The 23,173-nt window shown below is 39.1% G+C and overlaps 1 protein-coding gene across 2 annotated transcripts in view; it reads right to left on the minus strand.

The window, feature by feature from the left end:
* Positions 1 to 23,173, minus strand: part of LOC136831404 (uncharacterized) — a 135,384-nt gene that overhangs the window by 27,967 nt on the left and 84,244 nt on the right. Inside the window, exons 4-5 of one of the 2 annotated variants that reach the window (XM_067091787.1) lie at positions 21,205 to 21,328; positions 15,965 to 16,183 (exon numbers count right to left, since the gene is read on the minus strand). In XM_067091787.1, coding sequence (XP_066947888.1) covers positions 16,152 to 16,183; positions 21,205 to 21,328 — 156 coding nt within the window. In that variant the 3' untranslated portion in view covers positions 15,965 to 16,151. Of the gene's footprint in view, positions 1 to 15,964; positions 16,184 to 21,204; positions 21,329 to 23,173 lie in introns of those variants that run through there. The other variant, XM_067091786.1, reaches the window with a different exon arrangement.

Genomic DNA, 23,173 nt, shown 5'->3' on the forward strand with positions numbered 1-23,173 from the left:
AATTTTGGCTTACGATTGCATTTTTTGAGCATTTTCATCGAAAAGTTAAAGTTGACCAAAGGTTGATTTTTTCTATTTATCGTTATTTATATGAAAATATTTCAAAAATGGTAAAACTAAAAGCATGATTTATTTTTTGTTGTATTCTACATGAAATTGCGCACATTTTGATGTATAACACTTTATGTAACGAATAATATAAAACAGCAAAAAATTATGACAATGTGACTCAAGAAATGCTAGGATTTTTTGCAGAGCAAAGGAAAAAGTTTTTACAAAATTCACCATAAATCGAAATATTGTGCTGGAGACTTTCTGTTTGTTTTGCAGAATAAAGGTAAATAATTGATTGTTACTAGAATGTAAAATTTTGGCTTACGATCTTCGTTTTCGAGCATTTCGGTCGAGTTAAAATTGACCAATGTTAAAATTTTCCAGTTATCGTAATTTAAATGAAAATATTTCAAAACTGTTAAAAACTAAAAGAATGATTTATTTTTTGTTGTATTCTACATGAAATTGCGCACATTTTGATGTATAACACTTTATGTAACGAATAATATAAAACGGCAAAAATTACGACAATTTGACTCAAGAAATGCCAGGATTTTCAGCCTTGAAAGTTTTTTTCAAAAATTTACGGATGCCCCTCAGGACACCCAGATGCTTCCTAGGGTCGTAAAAATAGCATGGGACGGGTCCTTGGTCCCTTCGAATGTCACACGTGGCCGCACAACAAGCGTTGAGAAGCTAGGTCATCTTGGGTGCTTGGTCCCTCTCCAGCATCCCAGTCTAAAACTTTTTCTCATCGCTCACTGACCGACAGGCAGTATGTTTATTTCACGGTCCTGACGACGTTGGGACATCTCTGCAAACGTCCTGTTGCCTCACAAATACGCAAAACACTGCGTGAGTGAAAGTTCTGCAAAACACGGATGTGTCAAAACAAACTGCTCTTGGACAGATCAATAGCAGCATTGATGCTTCCTGGTCAGTTAACTACTACAAGGAGAAAATTATTTTAATGAAGTAGGCGTCTGGGTGAGCTTAGAAACAAAACAAGAGTGATTTCTTCCAGTGATTCCCAGATCCCTCAAGAGTGCGTGATTTAAAACCAGGAAAATTAACTAGGCCTTAATTATTTTTCTCATCGAACACCAAAAACAGCATTTTTAGTTAAGCGATGTATGACATGTACTTGACATTGACACAACAGACAATTTTAGTTTCCAGGTTTAGTAATCAAAGAGTAGGCATTTAAGTACTGTTCAGGTTAAAATTTTTTTTATCTTTCTCTCATTGGTATGATGAACTTCATTTTAAACTGACCATTTTATTTGTTTCAAGTGTTTTTCAGGTTCTTTTTGATTACATTTATTTGAATTTGTTTATAATGCTACTTTCAAATGTGTGTTATATTAATCATTAAAAGTAATTATCTATTTACATTGGATCGTGTCAAATGGGCTGCTTTAATTAGCTGTTTTAAATGCCTCTTTCATTTCCCTTAACTACTAGAAGGCAGGGACCCAATTATTTCTATATTTTTCCTATTGTTGCATTATATAAATTTGGAGTAATAACTTTATTTGATGTAAATTGATTTTGTGGTTTGTAACTGAGCTGAATGGAAAATTAATGACACTTCTACAATACTAAAAATCACAAAATTATTAAAGAGGTTTCTTTAACTATTTTTATGGCTGATGCTATTGTACATAACTCAGCTGTAAATACTGAGGCATTATCACTGAGAGAACCTGATAAATTTTATTTCTTGGGATAAGGAAATTTGCATAACTTTTTGATTAAGATTTTGTGTCAGTCACAAATCCTTATTTTATTCATAGTCCAAGGAATGAGCAATTTTACCATTGAAGGCAATATCACATTTACAATTCAACGACTCAAAATGTCAAAACTTTCTTAGAGGAAAGGTGGTGAGTGATTTTTATAAATACATCTCTTAGTTCAAATAATTTTTGTTGGATAATTTCTTTTTGAATTCTCTAGGCACTTTCATTTGTTTTCAAACTTTATTATATTTTGTTTGTTATCCACTTCAACTTTAAAGATGAGGTTGGTGATGATCTAAACTCAGTGAACATGTCCTCAAAAAATTAGTTATGAACTGGACTAATGTTTTTTTTGCATTGTGTCCAATGCTGAGCCATATATTTGCAATGTAATCAATGATACTTTACACTGTTGCATTTTTTCAATACAGCAATCTATGTCTTTCACCTTCTCAGCCCAAGTAGTGTTTGATAGTTTTTAATCAGATTTATTGCTCCTTTATATTTTGAAACCTTGTTGTTTATGTTTCCTTGCAATTTAATGATATCAAATACTAATCCCAAAAATTTTGTTATTTGGCCAATTTACTATGGAATATTTCTGATTTTTAAATCTATTTTTCACCTTTCTTCATACTTTTGTATTTTATAAAACATGACTGTTAAATCTTAAGTATGGATAATTTAAACCTACAGATAACATTAATGTTCATCTATTTTTTCTTATAGTTTTATTAATTTTCATCGATCTGTATTTTTATGAGAGATGCAGAATGTATATTAAAATCATCCATATAGAGATTACTTTTTTGTTCCAATAGGTAGAATTTTACTGATATTTTATTGCTAGACCTACAGTGTGCCACCAAATGACGCTATCTTCAAGAATAACATTTTCAAGGGAAATGTTCTGTAGTTTCACAATACATGACCAACTGTCACTAGAAAATTTTTGCATGTTAAAGTCAGAAGGTTTTGGATAAAATGGCTGAACAAATGTTCCATCAAATGCTGTTTTTATGCACATTTTAATAGTTTGCATATTTTCTCCAGATGTCAGTAAATACACCTTTTCAATTCAAATAAAAGACAGCTAAACTGCAGTAACTTGTTTTTACCAAACTGGCTCATGTAAATGTGGTTTGTCCAAGCTATTGACAGAGAATCCACTGTACCGATCTGTTACATTGTGATGCCAAATTGAAAAAATCAAAATTTTATTTTCTCTAATGGGCCTGGTGCTGAGTCAAAGATTTACCATTTTACTAGAATTTGGTAAACAACTTGTTAAAAAATTGGTCTCAAAGGGTACAGTTACTGGTGATCCTTTCCAGAATTGTTAAGACTAATTATAGTCTGTATTGCCATGTTAGGAAATAAATTTTGAAAACATAAGTGATTATAAAACTCTATTATGTGTGAGAAATGTGTTTGCTATTTATAATGATCATTTCAAAACAAAGTTGGATTGTCACCTCAGCAGCCAAGTTCTTAACTTGTTCATGACACAAATTAACTCTTCCATATTAAAGTTTCTTTATTATAATAATGTATTTTTTTCTTCTAGTTTCAAAATTTATTTTTGTTTATTCTATACTTTTTTGTGCAGTAAGTGTTTATCTAAATTTTTATCACTTTATAGGAAATGTTAAAGTTTTCTCCAATTACAATTACTTATTTCATTTGGTCCAAGTACTCTTTTATATGAAGATTTTTAATTATGGATATGTCTGAGGTGGTTTAACAAGATGACAGCATTTGATTTTCTTAATTTTTGCCATATTTTTGAATGAGTATTATTTGAAGATCTGATCTATAATTCCTCCAAAATGACTTACTTGAATTACTTCTTGAAATTTTGAGAGGATATTTTGTTATATTTGTATCAGTATTTTAACATAATGATTTTAAAATAAAAGTGACTTTTTGAACTTTCTTCTATTATTTAATGTTTTATTTAGTTTGCTAACTTTCTTTCAAATTATTATAGTCTTTAATGCTTGTGTTTTATTTTATTAATTCTGTTAGTTTTTGAGACCAACAGTTGTGTTTTGTTGGAAAATTTTGATATTGACTTATCAAAAGCATTTTTAATGAAATCAACAAGAAATCTATCTGTTTCATTAATCTTGTATATATTCAAATGATGGGATATTCCAGCTGTGGAATTCATATAGTTCCCAATTTGCATAAATGTTATATTGAGGGACATGCTTGGTGGGATTATTCTGTAATAACGGAATTAAAACATTGGGAAATGATAACATCTGTGTATCCAAGTCATCAATAATTCCAATCAATTGTCTACTGTGCTTGTTGTACAAAGAGTTCAGTCTACTGAGAAAAAGTGTTCTAGGTTCAAATTTTTGAAAAGGATGTGAAAGTTTTGTTTCACTTATTGGTTTTTGTTATCTGTGAATATTTAAAAAAAAGTTCAGATTTGAATTTCTCACTTTCAATTCTAATTTGAAAAAATCTTTTATAGACATCCCTTCACCTGTTTGTAACATTTTTGATTTCCAGATGGATATGTTATACATGCATTAATTCCTTATGTGATGATTCTGCCCAACAGTTTATACACTTTGGTTCATTGCACTTCCATTGTTCATGAAATTTAAGATCCACAATTAGTGCATACTGGTTCATTTATACAATTTTTCTGGATCGTGGCACTCACTGCAATTTTGACATTGCAGTCATTTAAAATAGGGTCTTAACTGTTGCTTGTGACCTTAAGATTTTTATTTTTAAAGCACCATCTGAGTTCACCCAAAATTTTATTTTTGGAACTTAATATCTGTTTATTGCTTTTTTACTTGATACAACATACTCCTCACAATCTTGGACCATCTAGTGGAAAATCTTTTTGAGAAGGTAACTCTAATAGCATTTTCATTTATTGGTTCATTGTTATTTTCAGTAAAAACAATGGTACCCTGAGTGCTGAATGTATCATGTTTTTCCAAGACTTTACATTAATGCCCCTCTATATTTTTCAAAGACAAATAGTCTTTGTCAAAATGACTTTTTGTTTGGTCTTCTATAAAAGTTTGTTTATTTTGTCTGAATGACATTTCTGATGTTGGATGCTGATTTAATAGAATTTTCAAATTTTAATGCTGAAATATTTTGGTCAGTTCCATGAGTGTGGGCTTGAAACTTCCACTACCAAAACAAATGCTTTGGTCAAGGTTGGGTCAAGCCGAACCCAGGATTTACTTGATCTTTTGGGTTTTTCTCTGCACTGGAGCCATAGACCCATCCAGTGTAATTACACTAAGGAGTATCTTTCTTGGATATTTCCAAACATGTGAGGTTGTTTCATGAATTCTCTAGTTATAAACATCTGCCTGACTGTACCATGCCAAAGGGACCAGTGGCTACTTAAATCCCATTATGGTCACTATTCATAAACCCATTGCAGACAAAATAAAATAAAATAAAAATAAAAAAATAAACTTCTTCCAAAAAGATATTCATCAGCCTTTCATGGACTATTGTTTTCCACCAATGGCACAGGTTTTGACTCCCAAATGTTACGTCCTTAAACCCCACTCAATTGGCACAACATGATTAAGTGGCCCAAGTGTTTGGCAAACCTGCTTCCTAGGACTGAGAGTATTACAAGAATACAATATCCAAATCTAATCATATGTCAAACCGGATGGAATGCCAAGAGTCCTGCCCCAGAACCAGACATTTTGGAAAAGTCAAATCTTTACAGCCCTGAAGAATAGTTCTGCCTTTAAACCATCAATCTGATAACTCTTAGGTCTTATTTTATTTCATTGATGGTATTAAGTAGAGAAATTAGGGTATATTTAGTATTTAATACACCCAATCCCAACTATATCTTTTCCTATTTAAAGGTCCAATAAATTTTAGCAAAGATAGGTGGAAAATTCAATTGAAAATTAATCCGAAAAAATATATTTCTGAGTCCAGTCCCGTGTCAGCCGGTGAAATTCCATTACAGCACGAATTTCTAGGTATAACAATGCTAGATATACCAGAGAAAAAGAGCTTTCAGGAAAGCTGGGGTTACTACCCCCAGTCGACCGTCTTCTAGGAAGACGTCGGTATAATGAAGGGGTGAGTGAAATACCACTACCACGGAAATATACTCGAAAGATCTCTCCTATCAAAACCCCGAAAAGAGCGGTGAGCCGTTACAGCCCCCACACACAAACACCCGCCAGGACGGCGACACCAGCGCCACCTACTACATTCCATTTTCTAGCACGTGACATATCGTTCGCTTCTTTTGTGTGCTCGTCCCCTATTTTGGATTTTTTCTTCATCTACAATGGCATCGAGCACCTTTTCCATCTCTAAGTTAAGTACCATCTTCTTGTGGGGTTTTGTTCTGTTTTATTGGCTGTTTTGGTCTCGTGTTTTCATAAATATTGAGATCTTATTATGATGACGCCACGGCGTCCCCAGCCAGCCATGTCGACATGAGGCGACTCCTTCTGTTCTTTTCAGTTGGAGTTGTCTCCCAGTCGTTATAGATTTAGATTTTTTGCCCCTTGATTTCCTTCCTGGTGGTTCCTTGCGGTGGCTCCCCCTCCACTTTTGAATTTTTTTGCCTTTGGCCTTTCTTGGAGTTGCCCCATCCTGTCCTGGTACCCCAGGTTGGGTTCCTTTTCATTTAGTCTCAAGTAGGCTAATTATTTTATACTTGAAGATGGTGCTCTCTTTTATTTTTAGTTTTTATTTTATTTTTTTTGTTTTTTATTGTGTGGTTTGCCTCTGGTGAGACCGTCAGCTCAATCTAACCGCTCCCCGTGGTAGGCTACGCTTCCTAATGAACAATTTTATTTTTTGTGATGTGATGGTTATTTTGGAGTGTAAGCTCCATCCCTTGCCCTGGGTGGGGAGTTCAGGTTGAGGGAGTTTTGTTGCTGTTTCCTCCGGGTCGTTTTTGTGGGTCAGAGTGAGCCCCCTTAGTTCTCTTCCTCCATTTGGGGGAATCGAGTTCTTTGGATGTGTTTCCTCTAGGCTAGTCGCCTCCTTACCCCCCATTCTCGATCCCTGCTGGCTCTCGGCACAAAATTTCTCTCCCTGTTGCTTCCTCCTCCCCTTTTACACTCCTTCCTCCCTAACCTATACTAGGTTAGGTCCATATTAGGCTTCGCCTAGGTAGGAGTTGGGCTTTGGGTTGTGTAGCTCCCAGTCAGGCTTCCCTTCCAAGATTCATTCTGGGAGAAGGATGCAGTTGAGCGGGTGAGTTTCTCCCTGTCTCCTGTCCCTTCCTGGTAGCCTACTCCTCCTCCTCCACCCTCCCCCTCCTCCCCTCCAGCCTTGCTCTACTGCGGTGGTGACGCTAGATGGCGTTTTCTCCGAGTTCAGGGACTTCTCCTGTTGGTTGAGGGATTCGCTCCTCCCATATTGTCCCTAGCATCGCTGTGGTGGGGTGGGTGGTTTGTTTACTCGAACGTGTTCGAAACACTGTCTCATACCTCTCGTCTCCCCGCCGGCCACGTTGATTACGGTGAAATGTGTTGCTTCAGCCTATGTTATGAACATACGAGCATTTTACCCGTCTTGTTTCTCCGGCGGGGAGTAAGGGTGGGAAGGTTTTTATCATGTAAGGGAAGTGGACCCCTCCGGTCCCTCTTGAGTTCTTACCATCACTTGTTACTTTTTTTATTGTTTTATTAGATAAGTTGTTTTTACAGGAGTACTTATTATTCATTATATCCATATATACGTGAGTCCGGTCCTATACCAGGGTCTCCGCCGTTATTTTACTGGCAGCCCTTATGGTTAGTTCCTGGTCTCTCTTTCCTTCATTCCCGGAGTCCTCCGGTCTGAAACCCTTACCTTCCACTCTGTGTATTTAGAGCTTATTGGCCCAGTTTATGTTTGGGAGTTCTTCTCCGCCGGAGTATTCGGTTGCAGTTGAGTTTCCTGGCCTTGCCAGCTTTAGTTTGCTTAGGTGTGAGGTTCATGTACTTTTCTTCTTACAGACTGTTCGCTGTGAGGAGCCGGGGTGTACCGCCTCTCCAACAACCCCTACGGGCACGTAGTTTGTCGGACCCACGCTGGTTGTGCAGTCCGCCTTAACGACCTGGTTGTTTGGCACCCTGATGGTTGTGAGGTTTGCTTTGCTCTCTGCTCAACCATCCAGGATGAGTTGGTAAGTGACAGTCTTCCATTCCCCGGTTCATGCTCCTCATATTGTATATTGTTTATTGTTTATGAGGTCCCGAATGGTTTTCGTTCCTAACTAATTGTTGGTTTTCTTGCAGGCGGACGAAAATTCCAAGAAGTCTGCCTTGAAATCCCTCCGGGCCTGGGTGGCTGGGTTTGGAAGGAACGTTCCGTCGGGGAAGCCCTACGTCCTCGACGCCAGGTTGAGGGACTTGCTTTACCCCGCGCACGGGGTGGCGCTGCAGTGCCTGAAGATCTTGCCACCCCAATCATCCAGCAAATCCGGGATGAGACCCAGCCACCTCAAGTGGATATTCTATACGCCGAGGTCTCGGAGGATGTTGCCGCCATTAATCTCAACCTGGAACCAATGAATACGGAGCAGGACCAGGTGGTAAGTGGTGAGGTAAGTGAGGTTGTTGGGGTGGGCCCCTTTATTTGACTCCCTGCTTCATCAGTTCTTCATTTGCAGGTTTTGTGAAGTCTTCCTCCTTGGGTGATAGAGCTCCATCTGCTATCCCCAAGTTGAAGTTGAAGACTTCATGGAAGGCGAAGGGCTATAAGTCCTCGACTTCCAAGAAGGCATTGCCCTTCCCCCGTCGAAGGCTAAGGTTTCAGGACCTGTAGCCTCCGGGAGCAAATCTGGTTCCTCCAGCAAAGGCGCGAGTAAGAGGGCTGCAAACCAAGCCCTCCTCGCCAACCTGCTTTCGATGCAGAGGCCCTTGCCAATGAACTTTACAAAAGTTTACGGAGGACCTAGATTCTAGATTTGAAAAATCACCGATAAGTTTGCCAGTCATGATAACATACTGGCAGGTTTGGCTCACCAACCCCAGCCAGAACCACAGTATGTTATCCCCGACACTGCGGACCTCCCGCTGTTCGATGTCGGTAACCCTTGGCGCTTCGCACTCCGGGCCATCCAACACGATGGCAAACTTACAGTGGAGGGTCTGGGCACGAGACGGTTGGAGGAATTGGAGTTCTTCCCCCGATCTCCTGCCCCCTTATCCAGGCTTCGTGAGGCTCACGGAGGAAGCCTGGATTCGTCAGACAAGGTTCCTAGGAGACTGTCATCATCCCTAGGGACCAAGCTCAGTCGGCTCTCCTGCGCACTCTGGACGGAGTGGCAGGCAGATAACACGGTTGACCCCTTTCAAGGGCAATTTCACCATGTTCGCCCTGGGAGACAACCTTCCCACTCCTTGCATGGACAAAGTTGCTCTGGCTACGGCCCGAGCATGCTTTGATGGTAATCCTTACCACAGCTAAGGGAGACAGATCCTACTTCCTGGTATTCCCAGGAAGTAATGAGTTCTGGGTGACGCCCGTCCCACTTTCACCATCGGGAAGCTGGACCCCTCTGCGCTTCCACGCAGTTTAGTGAACAGCTCCTAAGCTGCCGGAAGCTTTTTGAAAGCGGAGTTTGATGCCCGGACTAAGTTAGCCCGGTCCTTGAACTCCGGCTGCCTTACTGAAGCTACTGCCGTCTCCTGCTCGGACGAGCCCTTTTTCAGGTTTTAGCTAAGTCCTTCCTGGCGAGGTTTCCAGTCTGACTTGCATTTGAATTTATCATGGCCAGACTGGAATGTAGGAAGTTCATCTTTGCTGATGCTACTATCCGCCACGAGCCTAACAAGCTCATTAAAAGCTCGATCTGGGGACCTAACCTCTTCCCTGAAGAGGAGGTTACATCCGTTATGTCTGAGGCTACACGGGCCAACCAGAGTCTTCGCTCTCGCTGGGGCATTTCCGCTATAAGCGCAAGACCCCAGAATCGGCCGGCCCCAATCGAGAGGAGGTAAACGCTTCAGGAGGCATAAGAGGCCCACCATCAGGCGGTAGTCCAAGCCGTCCCGGTCTCGGCAGTGGCCCAGCCATCCACTTCAAAGGCTCACCCCAACAGTATGTGCTGGTCCAACCAGCTGCACCCTCCTATGTGGCCTCACCAGCATACAACCCCATATGAGGGCCGTGGGTTATTTTCACGGCCTTAATAGGGTTGCAAGGGGAGGAAGAGGCAAAGTCCCCCACAGAGGAAGGCCCAACACCACCCCAAGAGGAAGACCTGGGCGTGGTAGGGGAATAAACCCGCCCCTCCCACTGAGAGAACACAGGTAGGCGGTCGCCTGTTTTGGTTCAGGGACCAATGGACCTTCAGCCCTTGGGCACACAGCATTGTGTCCAAGGGACTGGGATGGAGCTGGATCAAAACCCTCCTCCTCTAACCAGGTTTTACCAGCCACCCACATCAATCCTAAAGGATTATGTGACAGAATTGCTCAACAAACGAGCAATAAAGAAAGTAAGGCACCTAAAGTTTCAAGGCAGGTTATTCACTGTTCCCAAAAAGACTCCGATCAGCAAAGAGTGATCCTGGATCTGTCGCGTCTAAATCTCTACATAAAATGCGACAAATTTTCGCATGCTTACGGTAGCTCAGGTACGGACTCTACTTCCATGGGAGCCGTCACCACCTCTATCGATCTTTCAGACGCTTATTATCACGTCCCGGTTGCGCTGAACTTCTCTCAGTTCCTCGGTTTCAGACTCGGGAATCAAGCCTACTCCTTCAGGGTCATGCCCTTCGGTCTGAACATTGCACCCAGGATATTCACAAAGCTGGCGGACACGGTAGTACAGCAACTCCGGTCCCAAGGAATATCCCTAGCAGCGTATTTGGACGATTGGATAATTTGGGCACCAACAGTTCCGGAGTGTCAGAAAGCCACGTCCATAGTCATCAATTTCCTGGAGTCACTGGTTTTCAACTGAACAGAGAGAAGTCCCGCCTGACTCCGGAGTCCCGGTTTCAGTGGTTGGGTCTCCAGTGGGATCTGTCATCCACACGCTATCCCTTCCGCCTCCCAAGAGGAAAGAGATAGCATCTCTCACCAGGAGATTTCTCAAAATCCATCAGCATCCCGGCCGATCCCAAGAAAGAGTCCTGGGTCTCTTCAATTTGCCTCAGTGACAAACCTGCTCTTGAAAGCCAAATTAAAAGACATAAACAGAGTGTGGCGGAGTCGAGCCAATGTCAAGCTCAGAGACAAGGTCTCCTCTATCCCTCAAATCTTAAAGACAAGGCTGCGGCCTTGGACCTCAGTCAAAGGCCTGTCCAAAACAGTTCCGCTTCAATTTCCCCTCCGCACTAGTAGTTCACACAGACGCTTCTCTAAAGCGGCTGGGGGATATTCACCAAAACAAAAGTACAAGGAACGTGGTCCACAATGTTTCAGCAGTTCCATATAAATACCCTGGAAGCTATGGCGGTCTTTCTAACTCTGAAGAAAATCCGCCCTCCCAACCGGATTCATATCAGGCTGGTGTTGACAGCGCAGTGGTAGTTCATTGCATCAACAGGGGCGGCTCCAAATCAGGTCCGAGTAAACCAAGTAATGGTTGCTATCTTCTCCCCTGGCGAACAAGCACGGCTGGCACCTGTCAGCCACCCACCTAGCGGGAGTCCGGAACGTGGTGGCGGATTCCCTGTCCAGGAATACCCGTTGGAGACGGAGTGGTCCCTGGACGCGGAATCTTTCAAATGGATTTGCCGCCAGGTTCCGGGTCTCCAAGTGGATCTGTTCGCAACGGAGAGCAACTTCAAGCTCCCCTGTTATGTGGCCCCCAACCTGGACCCTCAGGCGTTCGCCACAGACGCAATGACAGTAGATTGGAACAATTGGGAGAAGATTTATCTGTTCCCCCAATAAATTTACTGCTGAAAGTTTTACACAAACTCAGGACATTCAAAGGGTCAATTAGCCCTAGTAGCCCCTATTGGCCGAAGAGCAATTGGTTCCCTCTCTTCAGGAACTGGGATTACGGAGTCTTCGGATTCCCAAGCCCATTCTGACTCAGACAGTACAAACCAAGACTGTGTCAGCTTCCTCAAGAATTCAGAATGCCCTAGTTTTATGGACTTTATAAAATTCGCAGCTCAAAAGGAGCGAACATTGACCCTGTCAACACTCTGTTTTTAGAATCAGATAAAAGAGATTCTACTATTAGACAGTATGACTCAGCAGTCAAAAAATTAGCCTCCTTCCTGAAAAGCATCTGAAGCCAAAATCATGACAGCTAATTTAGGAGTTTCCTTCTTTAGATCATTGTTTGAGAAAGGCCTGGCTCCCGCCACTATTACCACAATCAAGTCAGCATTAAAGAAAGTATTTCTTTACGGCTTTAAAATCGACCTTACAGATTCCTACTTTTCATCTATCCCAGAGCATGCGCTCGTCTGAGACCAGTATCACGCCCACAGTCTGTTACGTGGTTTCTCAATGACGCCCTTAAGTTAGCATCAGAGATGGATAACTTCCATTGCTCTTATCAGGATCTGTTAAGGAAGACTTTATTTTTGATTAGCTTGGCTTCAGGTGCTAGAATCTCAGAGCTGTCGGCTCTCACTAGAGGTGATAATTTTGTTAACTTCTCCCCATCTGGAGAGGTCCTCCTTTCCCTGACCCTAGATTTTTAGCTAAGAACGAAGACCCACAGGACAGGTGGTCTCCTTGGAAGGTGGTGCCCCTTCCTCAAAACCAGTCTTTATGTCCAGTTTATACACTTAAATCTTACCTCTTAAGAACTCCACAGAGTAAGTCAGGTCCTCTTTTTATCAGGGAGAAAGGTGGTACTCTTTCACTGAATGCTATAAGACAACAAATTTTGTATTTCATTAAACAGGCCAACCCAGATTCAGTTCCTAAAGTTCATGATATTCGAGCAGTTGCTACTTCCATTAATTACTTTCATAATATGGACTTTTCAGAGTTATCTAAATATACGGGTTGGAAATCACCTCTAGTGTTTAAACGCCACTATTTAAAATCGCTGAAGCCCTGAAATTTTCTACAATAGCTGTGGGAAGTGTCATCTCCCCACCTTAATTAATCATTTCATATCCTTGTCCTTTCCCTCCCCGCCCGCCTGCCTCATTTACCTCTCTGCTTATTCTCCTGGTTGATTATGCCTCACTGCCTGGCCCCTCATATTGATGTTTCTTGTATCTACTGATGGAAAAGTGTAATCTGACATGCCATAATTGTTTTCTCTTGTGGGGTACTGGACAGTTTTTTATTTGGCTCCATGTACCCCAGATATGTGTATTTGTTAATTTTCATTAGTTTTGTCTCTTACGTGTTTAGCCTAAGTTTACGTGTATAGTATTAAGGTTGTATTTGCTTATTTTGTGCACATTTCATGTTTCACTTACCTTTAAGTAATTTTAAGATTTTTTTGAGGTTTTTCTCCCGTCATGCCGGGACCTCCCTTGTTTTATAGTGCTAAGTTTTTTGATGTGCCTTAGATTTAAGATACCTTGCTTTTAGTATTCTTGCTTCATGAAAGAGATTGCTTGATTAAAATTATTTTCGTTAAATTTTGCATTTCTTCAGATTACCCCCATTTTTTTTTCCTAGTAGTTGCAGTCTTGGCATGATTCTCTATCACTATTTCACCGGCTGACACGGGACTGGACTCAGAAAAGGGATTTTGACAGAGGAAAAATCTATTTCTGAGGAAGGTCCCGTGTCACCCGTGACCCTCCCTAACTCATCTAGTACTCCCCTCCTTGCACATGCCAAGTCTGGGGTTAGTGCTAGCATGGAATGAGGTAGGTGGCGCTGGTGTCGCCGTCCTGGCGGGTGTTGAGGGTGGGGGCTGTAACGGCTCACCGCTCTTTTCCGGGGTTTTGATAAGGAGAGATCTTTCGGTATATTTCCGTGGTAGTGGTATTTCACTCACCCTTCATTATACCGACGCCTTCCTAGAAGACGCCGACTGGGGTAGTAACCCCAGCTTTCCTGAAAGCTCTTTTTCTCTGGTATATCTAGCATTGTTATACCTAGAAATTCGTGCTGTAATGGAATTTCACCGGGTGACACGGGACCTTCCTCAGAAATAGATTTTTCCTCTGTCAAAATCCCTTAATTACATATGAGACTCTTGGACTCAAAACCACGAAGTTCCTGCGGTTCAAGAGCCCCCTCACCATGTCAAGGTGGTCCCACATAGAGGGGGATGCACTTTAATAAAACTAAATTTTTGACAAAAGCATAAACAATAGGGGAAGGTGACTCAAAATATTATCAATGAATCACAGATTTTTTTACAAGTAGCCAAAAGTATATTGAAAACTATTACTAGAATAGAAATGTAATATACTTCTGAATACGGTGTCATTATCCACTCTCTCAGTGACATTCTGAAGAGATACAAAATATGGCACAAAATTTTATACATATTTAAAATCCAAACCGATACACTTAAATTTATATTGCCTATTTCATTTGTCACAAAAGTTCACCCAACAAAATGAAGTATAGAAGTACACGGGTACTGTGCTTTCCCGTGCAGAGCCATTAGGTTTTTCATGTAGTCTAAACCTTTGGCAATGAAAATGTAGGGCTGGACAAGCTGTTGAGAACTGAAGAATCTGCTTACTGTATTGTTAAACTCACTTTCCCATAAGGCCTGAGACAAAATCATGACCATAATACATGTACTAATTTAATTAATGTGCGATTTGTACCTTCTTAGATGAAGTATTCATCTTCCACTATATACCAACAAGGGGCTGTTAAGGAATGGGGGCCCATACTGTCACTGGCATCAATAAGGCAGATAATCATCCATGTATATTCCATAAAAGCTGTGTTGACATCACAATCAAGAATACAGGTCAAAGGAGCTCTGGACCAATGAATAAATGATATAACTTTTTTCTTTACCATCAGTCATTTTCCACATGCCTATAAAATAACTGAACTAGAACAGTACAGTGCTCCCCACTTTTTACACGGAGATAGGTTCCAGAACCCTGCCCAGAAATACAAAAACCTGCAAATGCAAAATCCCTCTAAAAATGCTTATAACTTGCTTACAACTGTCAAATACCCTGTACCCCCTTAAACTAAAATGCTTAAAACTGCCTATTTTCACAGTTCACTACCTAATTTATTAGTTCAAACATAAATATACCTTAAATTATCATACCAAAATAACTTAATATCCTTTCAAACAAAAGTACACCTAAACCATCATCCCAAAACACCCATAGTCAACTTATGTTAATCTTCTACAACTGTTACTCTTAAGTATTTACACCCCTAAAATGCTCCAACTGTCCATTTTAACAGCTCATCGGCCAACTTAACAATGCAAACAAAAAAATATCTCAAACTATCATCCAAGAACACCCCAATATCAATTCAAAGTCATCTTACATCATTATGTACCCATCTACAACTGTTACTCTTAAGTATTGTATCCTCTATAATTCAGACACCCATGTTTTCTTATGCCTAAAAGTAACTTTGTGCATCGTCTGCTGTACTGCACATAATGTACATACATTTTATTATGTTTTGCTGAAGATAATTTTGAAATGATATTTACTGTATAGTATGTATTGTAGGATAGTATTACTGTATACAGCATATCTAAATATGTGGGTAGTTTAGAACAACGGGACATGTTCCTCCAAACAGAATGGTAATTTTGTTATATTATGTTAGTATTTTTGTGATTACATACTAATACATTCATGATAAAAAAAATGTTTCAGTACAGTAAGTTTTTGGTTTACATTGCTTTGTGGTTAGTCCTCACCATCTCCAGTAAATTTATTAAAAATTCTTGTTCCATCATTCTCTCAATATACATATCCTTTAATGAGAAACACAGCAAAATATTAATAAAACATTATATCACTTTCAGAATCCATTCATACTGTATTGATCTAACCATCGTAAAATATTTAAAATCCAAATTTCATATGTAGGCAACCCAAAACCTCCGGTAGGCAAACTGTCTGACGACAGAATCTCAGTTCTCTCAGATGTATATCAGTAATATACTGTGCATATCCTTTAATGAAATATCAATTACTGTACCATAAACATAAAAAGAACATGAAAATAAACAAATCCAGTAAGTTTACTAGCTCTGTCTGCTTTATTGTGCCATATTTCATTACAAGTTTAGTTGACTATGATTATCACACATATTATAACAGTACACAACAGAATATTTTATCACTGTTGATGTTTCATCTCTAATCAACGTGAAAATATTTAAAATCCTAATTTCATACGTAGGCCACACTCAACATTATTTCTCTCCTCCCAGCCATAGTTTAACAGTGCCTTTGAAGCCTCGTCCCCAACAAGTTACTGTGCTTGATGTGTAAACACTTCAGTTCTTTCTCTCAGTACACTGTACATATCCTTTAATGAAAAAACAGCAAAATATCAATAAAATATTATTTCACTTACAGAATCCATTTATACTGTGCTTAGACTTCGATTTAAAAACCACAATTCTCTCTCTCTCTCTCTCTCTCTCTCTCTCTCTCTCAGTATACATATCCTTTAATGAGAAAACAGCAAAATATCAATAAACCATTATTTCACTTACTAAATCCATTCATAATGTACTTAGACTTTAATGTAAACACCTCTCTCTCTCTCTCTATACATACCCTTTAATTAAAAAATACAGTAATTAGTGAATACACAGTGTTGCTCTTCAAAAAAAAAAAAAAAAAAAAAAGCTAATTAGTCATAATTTAGAGATAGGGTCCATAGAAAAATTTGCAAACTGGTGAAAGTTCCCGCATAAAACTGAGATATGTTCCACAAAAATCTGTAACAAAATGAAGCGTAAAAAAGCGAAGCGTGTAAAAGTGGGGCAGTTCTGTATATTATTTCAGGTTACTTGCTTCTTGATGTCTTTTGAATTGCAAAATATGAAAGTTCTTACCATGATACCTTAGTTTAATTAGAGATACTGACATTTGGGTAACATCATCATTAAGTGAAGGAATTAAATTTGGATAACGTTTGTATCCGTCATTGTAAGTGAAAGGGTTAATCAGTCCTTGCAATAAACAATTAAAAATAAGAAGTCAGACAGTAGAGTTTTGGGGTTCTGAAGAAGTAACCAAATTGAGTAACTTTTCCTTAAGTTGCATCTCTCTTCATTAGAACATGATTATTAGCATATAAACAATCATCCAGAGCATAAGAAACAATTCTCTTGGCCTCTGAGGTGTTCTCGAAAATCTTGGCATCACTTAACCATCTACACAAAGCAAGAACAGCTAGGGAATTTCATAGACTGAAGTAGTCCTTGACAGCACTTTCCTGTCATAATTCCCTTGGACTTATTGGACAGGAATGCAACTCCTGTCTTGAAAGCTCTTCATTGAACATGGTTACTGAAGTCCACTTCATTGGCTTGCTGTCTTACCTAACTGAAAATATCTCAGATCCAGCTTAGGAGATCACAGGAAGGCTTTGTCTAAGTATGCCAAGGCAAAAGGAATATCAACACTACCTGATATTCTACAGTCATGCATAAAAAAAGGGACTGAATGTCACACCATTCTGTAGATCAGACAAGAAGTGTTCCTAGTTGGCATGGCCAGTAACTTAAGTCTTCAGGACTTCGAAGATTTCATCATCTGATGGTAACCATAGCATGGACTCTCAAGTCCTTTAATAGATCTGGACTGTGAATTTGGCTTCTTAAAAAGCTGTCCAGGAACCATACCAAGGTGTCCTTCTGGGGTTACATGTACCTACGTAAGTTAATGGGGAGGGGGGGGGGTGAACTCCCAACCATCCTCAAGAAACCTCTACACATATCAACTCTCCTTTGAAGAGGGCCTCCAAAAGAGAATGACACACTGAAAAAGTGTTTGCATAAGAGTAACTTGCTGTTTGATGACTAACTTATTCCAGATATCCAATGACGAGTAGAAACAAGAAAGGAGGAGAAATCCAAGCAGGTCTGCTTCTAGTTTCCTGGCCTTAGAAATTACTGCTTCATGTACTGCAGATCCAGAGGCCTTACATGTAACACAACTCTCACTATCCTGTGCTTCAAAAATTTAGCTTTTTTGTGGCTCACTAAAAAGTGGTTAGTATCTTGATTACCAGTGTGGTTTTGGTGGGAGTTCTGTGATCTAGGCTTTGTTCTCATCATTAGAGCTCTGACTGACTCTGGATATAACTCCACTGTGAAATTCTGTCTTAATTAAACTGGAATTGGGTCATTTGGAGAGAAGAGCTGAGATTCTACTACAAATTAAGAATCTGACTTGTAAACTGGCTCTCCTGTATGCATCCATACCTTTATATCTTCTAGTGTTCAACATGATCATCACAAAATTACATGAAATTGTGTGCCCTAAGTAACTGAAAGAATCAGCAAAAGCAAGTTTTTCAATACCAAGGAATACAGATGCACAGGTATTTATTTAACTTTACACTCCTTGGAAGAATAAGCATGCATACTGATTTTGTAGTGCTGAAAATAACAGAGATATTTTTGCAAATTTTTCACATACTCTTAGAAGATCATTCATGGCCAAGACTGAGGATGTGACAAGTGAAATGTCATTGGCATAAGAAAAATTATTCACTGGTGTATTAGCCAGACAACATCCCTTCCCACATTCATCCAGTTCACAACTGAGGCTGTCCACATAAACATTAAAAAGGTGTGGATTTAAGATGGAACCAGCCTAATGCCATACTCAATATTAAGAGACTCTGAGCGATTACTTCCCCAACCAAATACCCTGGAAATAAAGAGCCCATTCTCACAGGCTAAAAACAGGAAAGCATTGGTCAATTGGCTGCGTGCATTAATTCACAGTCCACCTTACCCTAAACTAACCTGTGCTTTACACCTAACATTCAATTTAAGAGATTCATTTACAAATGTATCACATCTTAAATGGTAGCATAACAAACAAACAAAAAAACACCATAATAATACAACTGATACATACAGAAGTCCGTTAAATTGAGGTGTTACTGGTATTTTAAATTCTTTATATTTTTATTTGGGCAAATAAATTTCTTAAACATCTCTGAGATTCTTAAATCTTTTAACATATCTAAAAAACTACCTGGTGTTAAATACATCTTTAAAATCTCAATCAGATTACAGTTTTAAATACATCCAGCCAAACCATCTGGCATCCTAAAATTTTTTAAACATCTCTCACTCAACATTTTCAAACATTTCCAGCAAAACCACCATGCTTCAAAATTTCTGAAACCCATATCCTCAATTATATCCTGCAAAACTACTTGATAATCCAAAACTTCTGAATATATCCAGCTAAACCATCTGACAATCTTCAATATATTCTCATTCCTCATTTTCAAGAGTATCTAGCAAAACCAACTGGTAATCCAAAACACTTACCATCCCAAATTCTCAAATACAAAACCCTCTGCTAATCATTCCACATTTTTAAATATGCCCAGCAAACCCATCTGCCAATCAAACATTTTTTAAACATCTCCCATTCCACATTTTCAAGTACATCCAAAATAACCATCTGGTATTCCTAAATATCTCTCATTTCACATTTTCAAATATATCCAGCAAAACCACCTGTTAATCCATAGCATTTCCACTCCATGCTTTCATATGCAGTATACAGTACTTATTCACGAAAACCACCATGTAACCCACAATTTTCAAACCATCTCTCATTCCATATTTATGTGTATAGCAAGGCTTTACAGTACTAACACACAAATTTTGCTAACTTCTTTCAAAATCTTCTGTGAAAACCCTGTTGTCAGCAAAGATGTATATACCTGGCAAGAAATGCAGTAAACTTCTTTGTATCCAGGATTTTAAAAACTGTAACTCTCAAGCAACCAGCACATTTTTTCTCCAACTGCCATTAAAGCAAGAATTATCTTGAGAGAGCATGAAAGAAAGAATGTTTAATGCCCAATGCATTCTTTTCCTTTCCATAGACAGCTTTTTTTTTTTTTTGACAATCTACATTTTGGGATTAATAGCCAATCACCCAATTCTAATAGCATTCCTGTGAGTGTGTGTGATTGTGTGTGGATTAAGCTACTACACAACTCAAGTCTCCTCCCCCTCACTTCTCTCCATCTCCTTGCCTTTGATGAGTAACACCATCAGTCTCTCCATCTCCTTGCCTTTGATGAGTAACACCATCAGTGACAGTCACTGAGTGTTTAAATTTGCAAAAAAAAATGCAAACAAAAACATTGCTGGTTTACTATAAACAAATATTTGCAAAAATTATAATCACAAAAAATAATGCGCCAACATTCATGAGTTTATTGGTGTGCTGCACAGATTCGATTGTTTCAAATGCACTTGAGTACTCTGACCTCAGTTAATATAGCATAATCAGTGTAGCTCTTCAACTAATTTTTTTTAAAAATAATGTTTTATGGTTTTCAAGTTCATGAAGTTGACTCAAGTGAACTGAAAAACTTGAATAGATTCAGTAATGTATACAGTATAAATTGCCAACTGTGTTGCATCGTAACTTCTCATGCCTAACAATTACTGTCTCAGTCTGTGTGTGTGTGTGTGTGCATGTGCAAATGCACTGTGCTGGTGTAAACTACACTCTCACTGGACATTTACTTTCTCTTCTCTTTCATGTGGGTTACTTTTTATTGAAAAAAGGGGGGAAGGAGAGGGAGTATTCTTCATAAAATCTGTTTTTTTTTGAGAGACTGTGGGACTTAAATCCATATATCGATGATATATGGATTTAAGCACCTTCACATTACTATCAGAGTTAGCTAAGTACAGGATAATGTTCAATTTAAGATGTTATGAATTATTTAATAAAACTATGAAAAATAGGTATTGTTTATAGGGGAACAAGTGATGAAAGAAGAATTCAGACTACATGCTATGGCATTTCAAAATGATTTCTCTCATGTAGCTGGCAAATTCAAATAACCAGCAAACCCTTTGGTCCCACGGATGCTGGTTATAAGGGATTTTATGTATAACTAAATCTTTATGACCTTGTAAAACATATAACTAAATCTTTATGACCTTGTAAAATATGAAGATTAAATAAAAGAACTGAACAATATAAACTATAATTTATAGAATACTTTAAGCAATTCTGTAAATACCTTTGCAAATATGTGGGAAATAGCTGTGTTGTGAAAAGCAATTCAGACACAAAAGTGAGGCACTCTGCTGGTGATCCTAGGTTCCATAAACACATGCAGGACTGATGCCAAACTTGCTTTCATCTATAAATGAAGTCCAAGTACCTGGGGTATTCGAAGACCACAAATGTGGGCTAATTATAAGTTCCACTGTAAAATCTGAGATGAAATGAATAACACCTTTGAAAAACTTACCAGAAACTTATCTAACTTGCTAACATCTCTTAACAGTACATAAATGTACATGACAGAAAGAAACCTACCTGTTAAAAAATAAGAACAATGAACTGTGTAAGGCACTATGTCATTTTCTGGATCTCCAGAGAACACAATCAACTGATTTTCATTAAATATTTTCGCCCTTATAGCATCTTTGTAGTTCTCCATCTGTAAGAGAGAAATGATAAATAAGTTCCCATTGTAATCTTGATGTAGTTAGAAAAATGACATTTTTATGATAAAATAAAGTTTTACATATATTTACCATGTAATTACATAGCTATTGGTTCCCTCTGCTTAAAAATTCAAAATTCACTCGGTGGCGCTACTATTGTTAGTGTGTAGGTGACAGGATCCCGCCCACCATCCAGGACCCAAGGAAACAACCCAGCGGAGAGCTCAATTCGTTTTATGTTCTAATGCCCATGCAAAGGGGGGGGGGAAGGCGGGCTCCAATAATGTAATTACTTGGTAAGTATATACAAAACTTTATTTTATCAGAAAAATGTCATTTTTATATACGTAACTTACCAAGTAATTACATAGCTGATTCGACATTGTTAGGAGGTGGGAAAGAGCATGGACATATTCTACTCCAAAGCATTAAGTAAGTAATGAATTCAAAATAGTAAGGTTGCTAACATTGAATGAATGCTTGTTGTTTCCTTACCTGTTGAGAGAGAGCTGCTGCACGTGGGTACTGCCTCTGGTCGGCACTTCTCTCAACTTGTAGTGGGAACTTTGCAGTGGAGGAAGTACACCATATACTGACAAAGTTTTAAAAGATGCCCCTGCCCTGGGCGAAGACCAGAATACAAAATGACAACACTATTACCTACACCACAGAATAAAACCATAACCCAACCATTATCAATAATAAAACATGAACTGGTGGGTACTCCAGGTAGAATGTACCCCCAGGCTTCCCATCGACTCAAAACCTTAAGCCAAGGTGAGTGGATAGCAAAGGAACAGAGATTCCCTATGCTTCTTCTCCCAGCACCATGCCAGCCAAGGATAAAGGTCCTACAGTGCTAAAATTTTCAAACACGGTTTCTATGTCCTTGAGGTAGTGTGAGGCGAACATGGACTTGCATCTCCAGAACGTCGACTGTAGGATTGTGGAAATAGAAAAGTTGTGTTTGAAAGCGAGGGAAGTTGCAACTGCCCTAATTTCATGAGCCTTAACCTTAAGTAATGGAAAGGTTCCTTCCTGGATCTGAGAGTGGGCTTCTAATATTAACTCTCTCAGAAAAAATTATATGGCACTTTTGGAGAGCGGGCGAACTGGATTTCTTATAGAGCACCAGAGGTTCTCAAACTCACTAGGCAGAGGAGTCTTTCTTCTTCCTCAGGTCCTAAGATATCCATAAAAGTTCTTGATGATGAAGGATCTAGGCCAGGGTTTACAAGGGTCCTTGTTCTTTGCGAGGAAACCAAGAGAAAGAAAGCAGACTGCGTCCTCTTGTGCAAAACCCATTCTCTTGTCTACTCCCTGTAACTCGCCAATACGTCTGGCAGTAGCGATAGCCACTAAAAAAGAGTCTTTTTCGAGAAATTCCTGAGGGAAACTGAACGAAGAGTTTCGAATTGAGGACCTGAAAGCCACTTCAGTACAACGTCTAAGTTCCAAGAGACACTAAATGAACTTTCTTTCTTGGACGTATCGAAGGAGTTGATCAAGCTGCCGATATCTTGATTAAAAGACAGATCCATTCCTCTGTGCTTAAAGACTGAGCTGAACATAGACCTATACCCTTTGATGGTAGAGGTCAATAGCTTCCTGAAGGACTTTAGGAATATAAAAAAATCGACTATTTGGCTTATAGATATCTCAGAAGAAGAGACGTTATGGCGGTTGCACCACCTTCTGAAGACTGCCCATTTTGATTGGTAGAGCTTTGTAGAAGAAGCTTGTCTGCATCTTGCAACTGCCTCTGCAGCCTGTCTCGAAAACCCTTTTGCTCTGACCTATGGCAGCAAACCCACAGTGGAACTGTTTGAGGCGGCTTA

This window comes from Macrobrachium rosenbergii, chromosome 48, assembly GCF_040412425.1.
Source record: "Macrobrachium rosenbergii isolate ZJJX-2024 chromosome 48, ASM4041242v1, whole genome shotgun sequence".
Lineage (NCBI taxonomy): Eukaryota > Metazoa > Arthropoda > Malacostraca > Decapoda > Palaemonidae > Macrobrachium > Macrobrachium rosenbergii.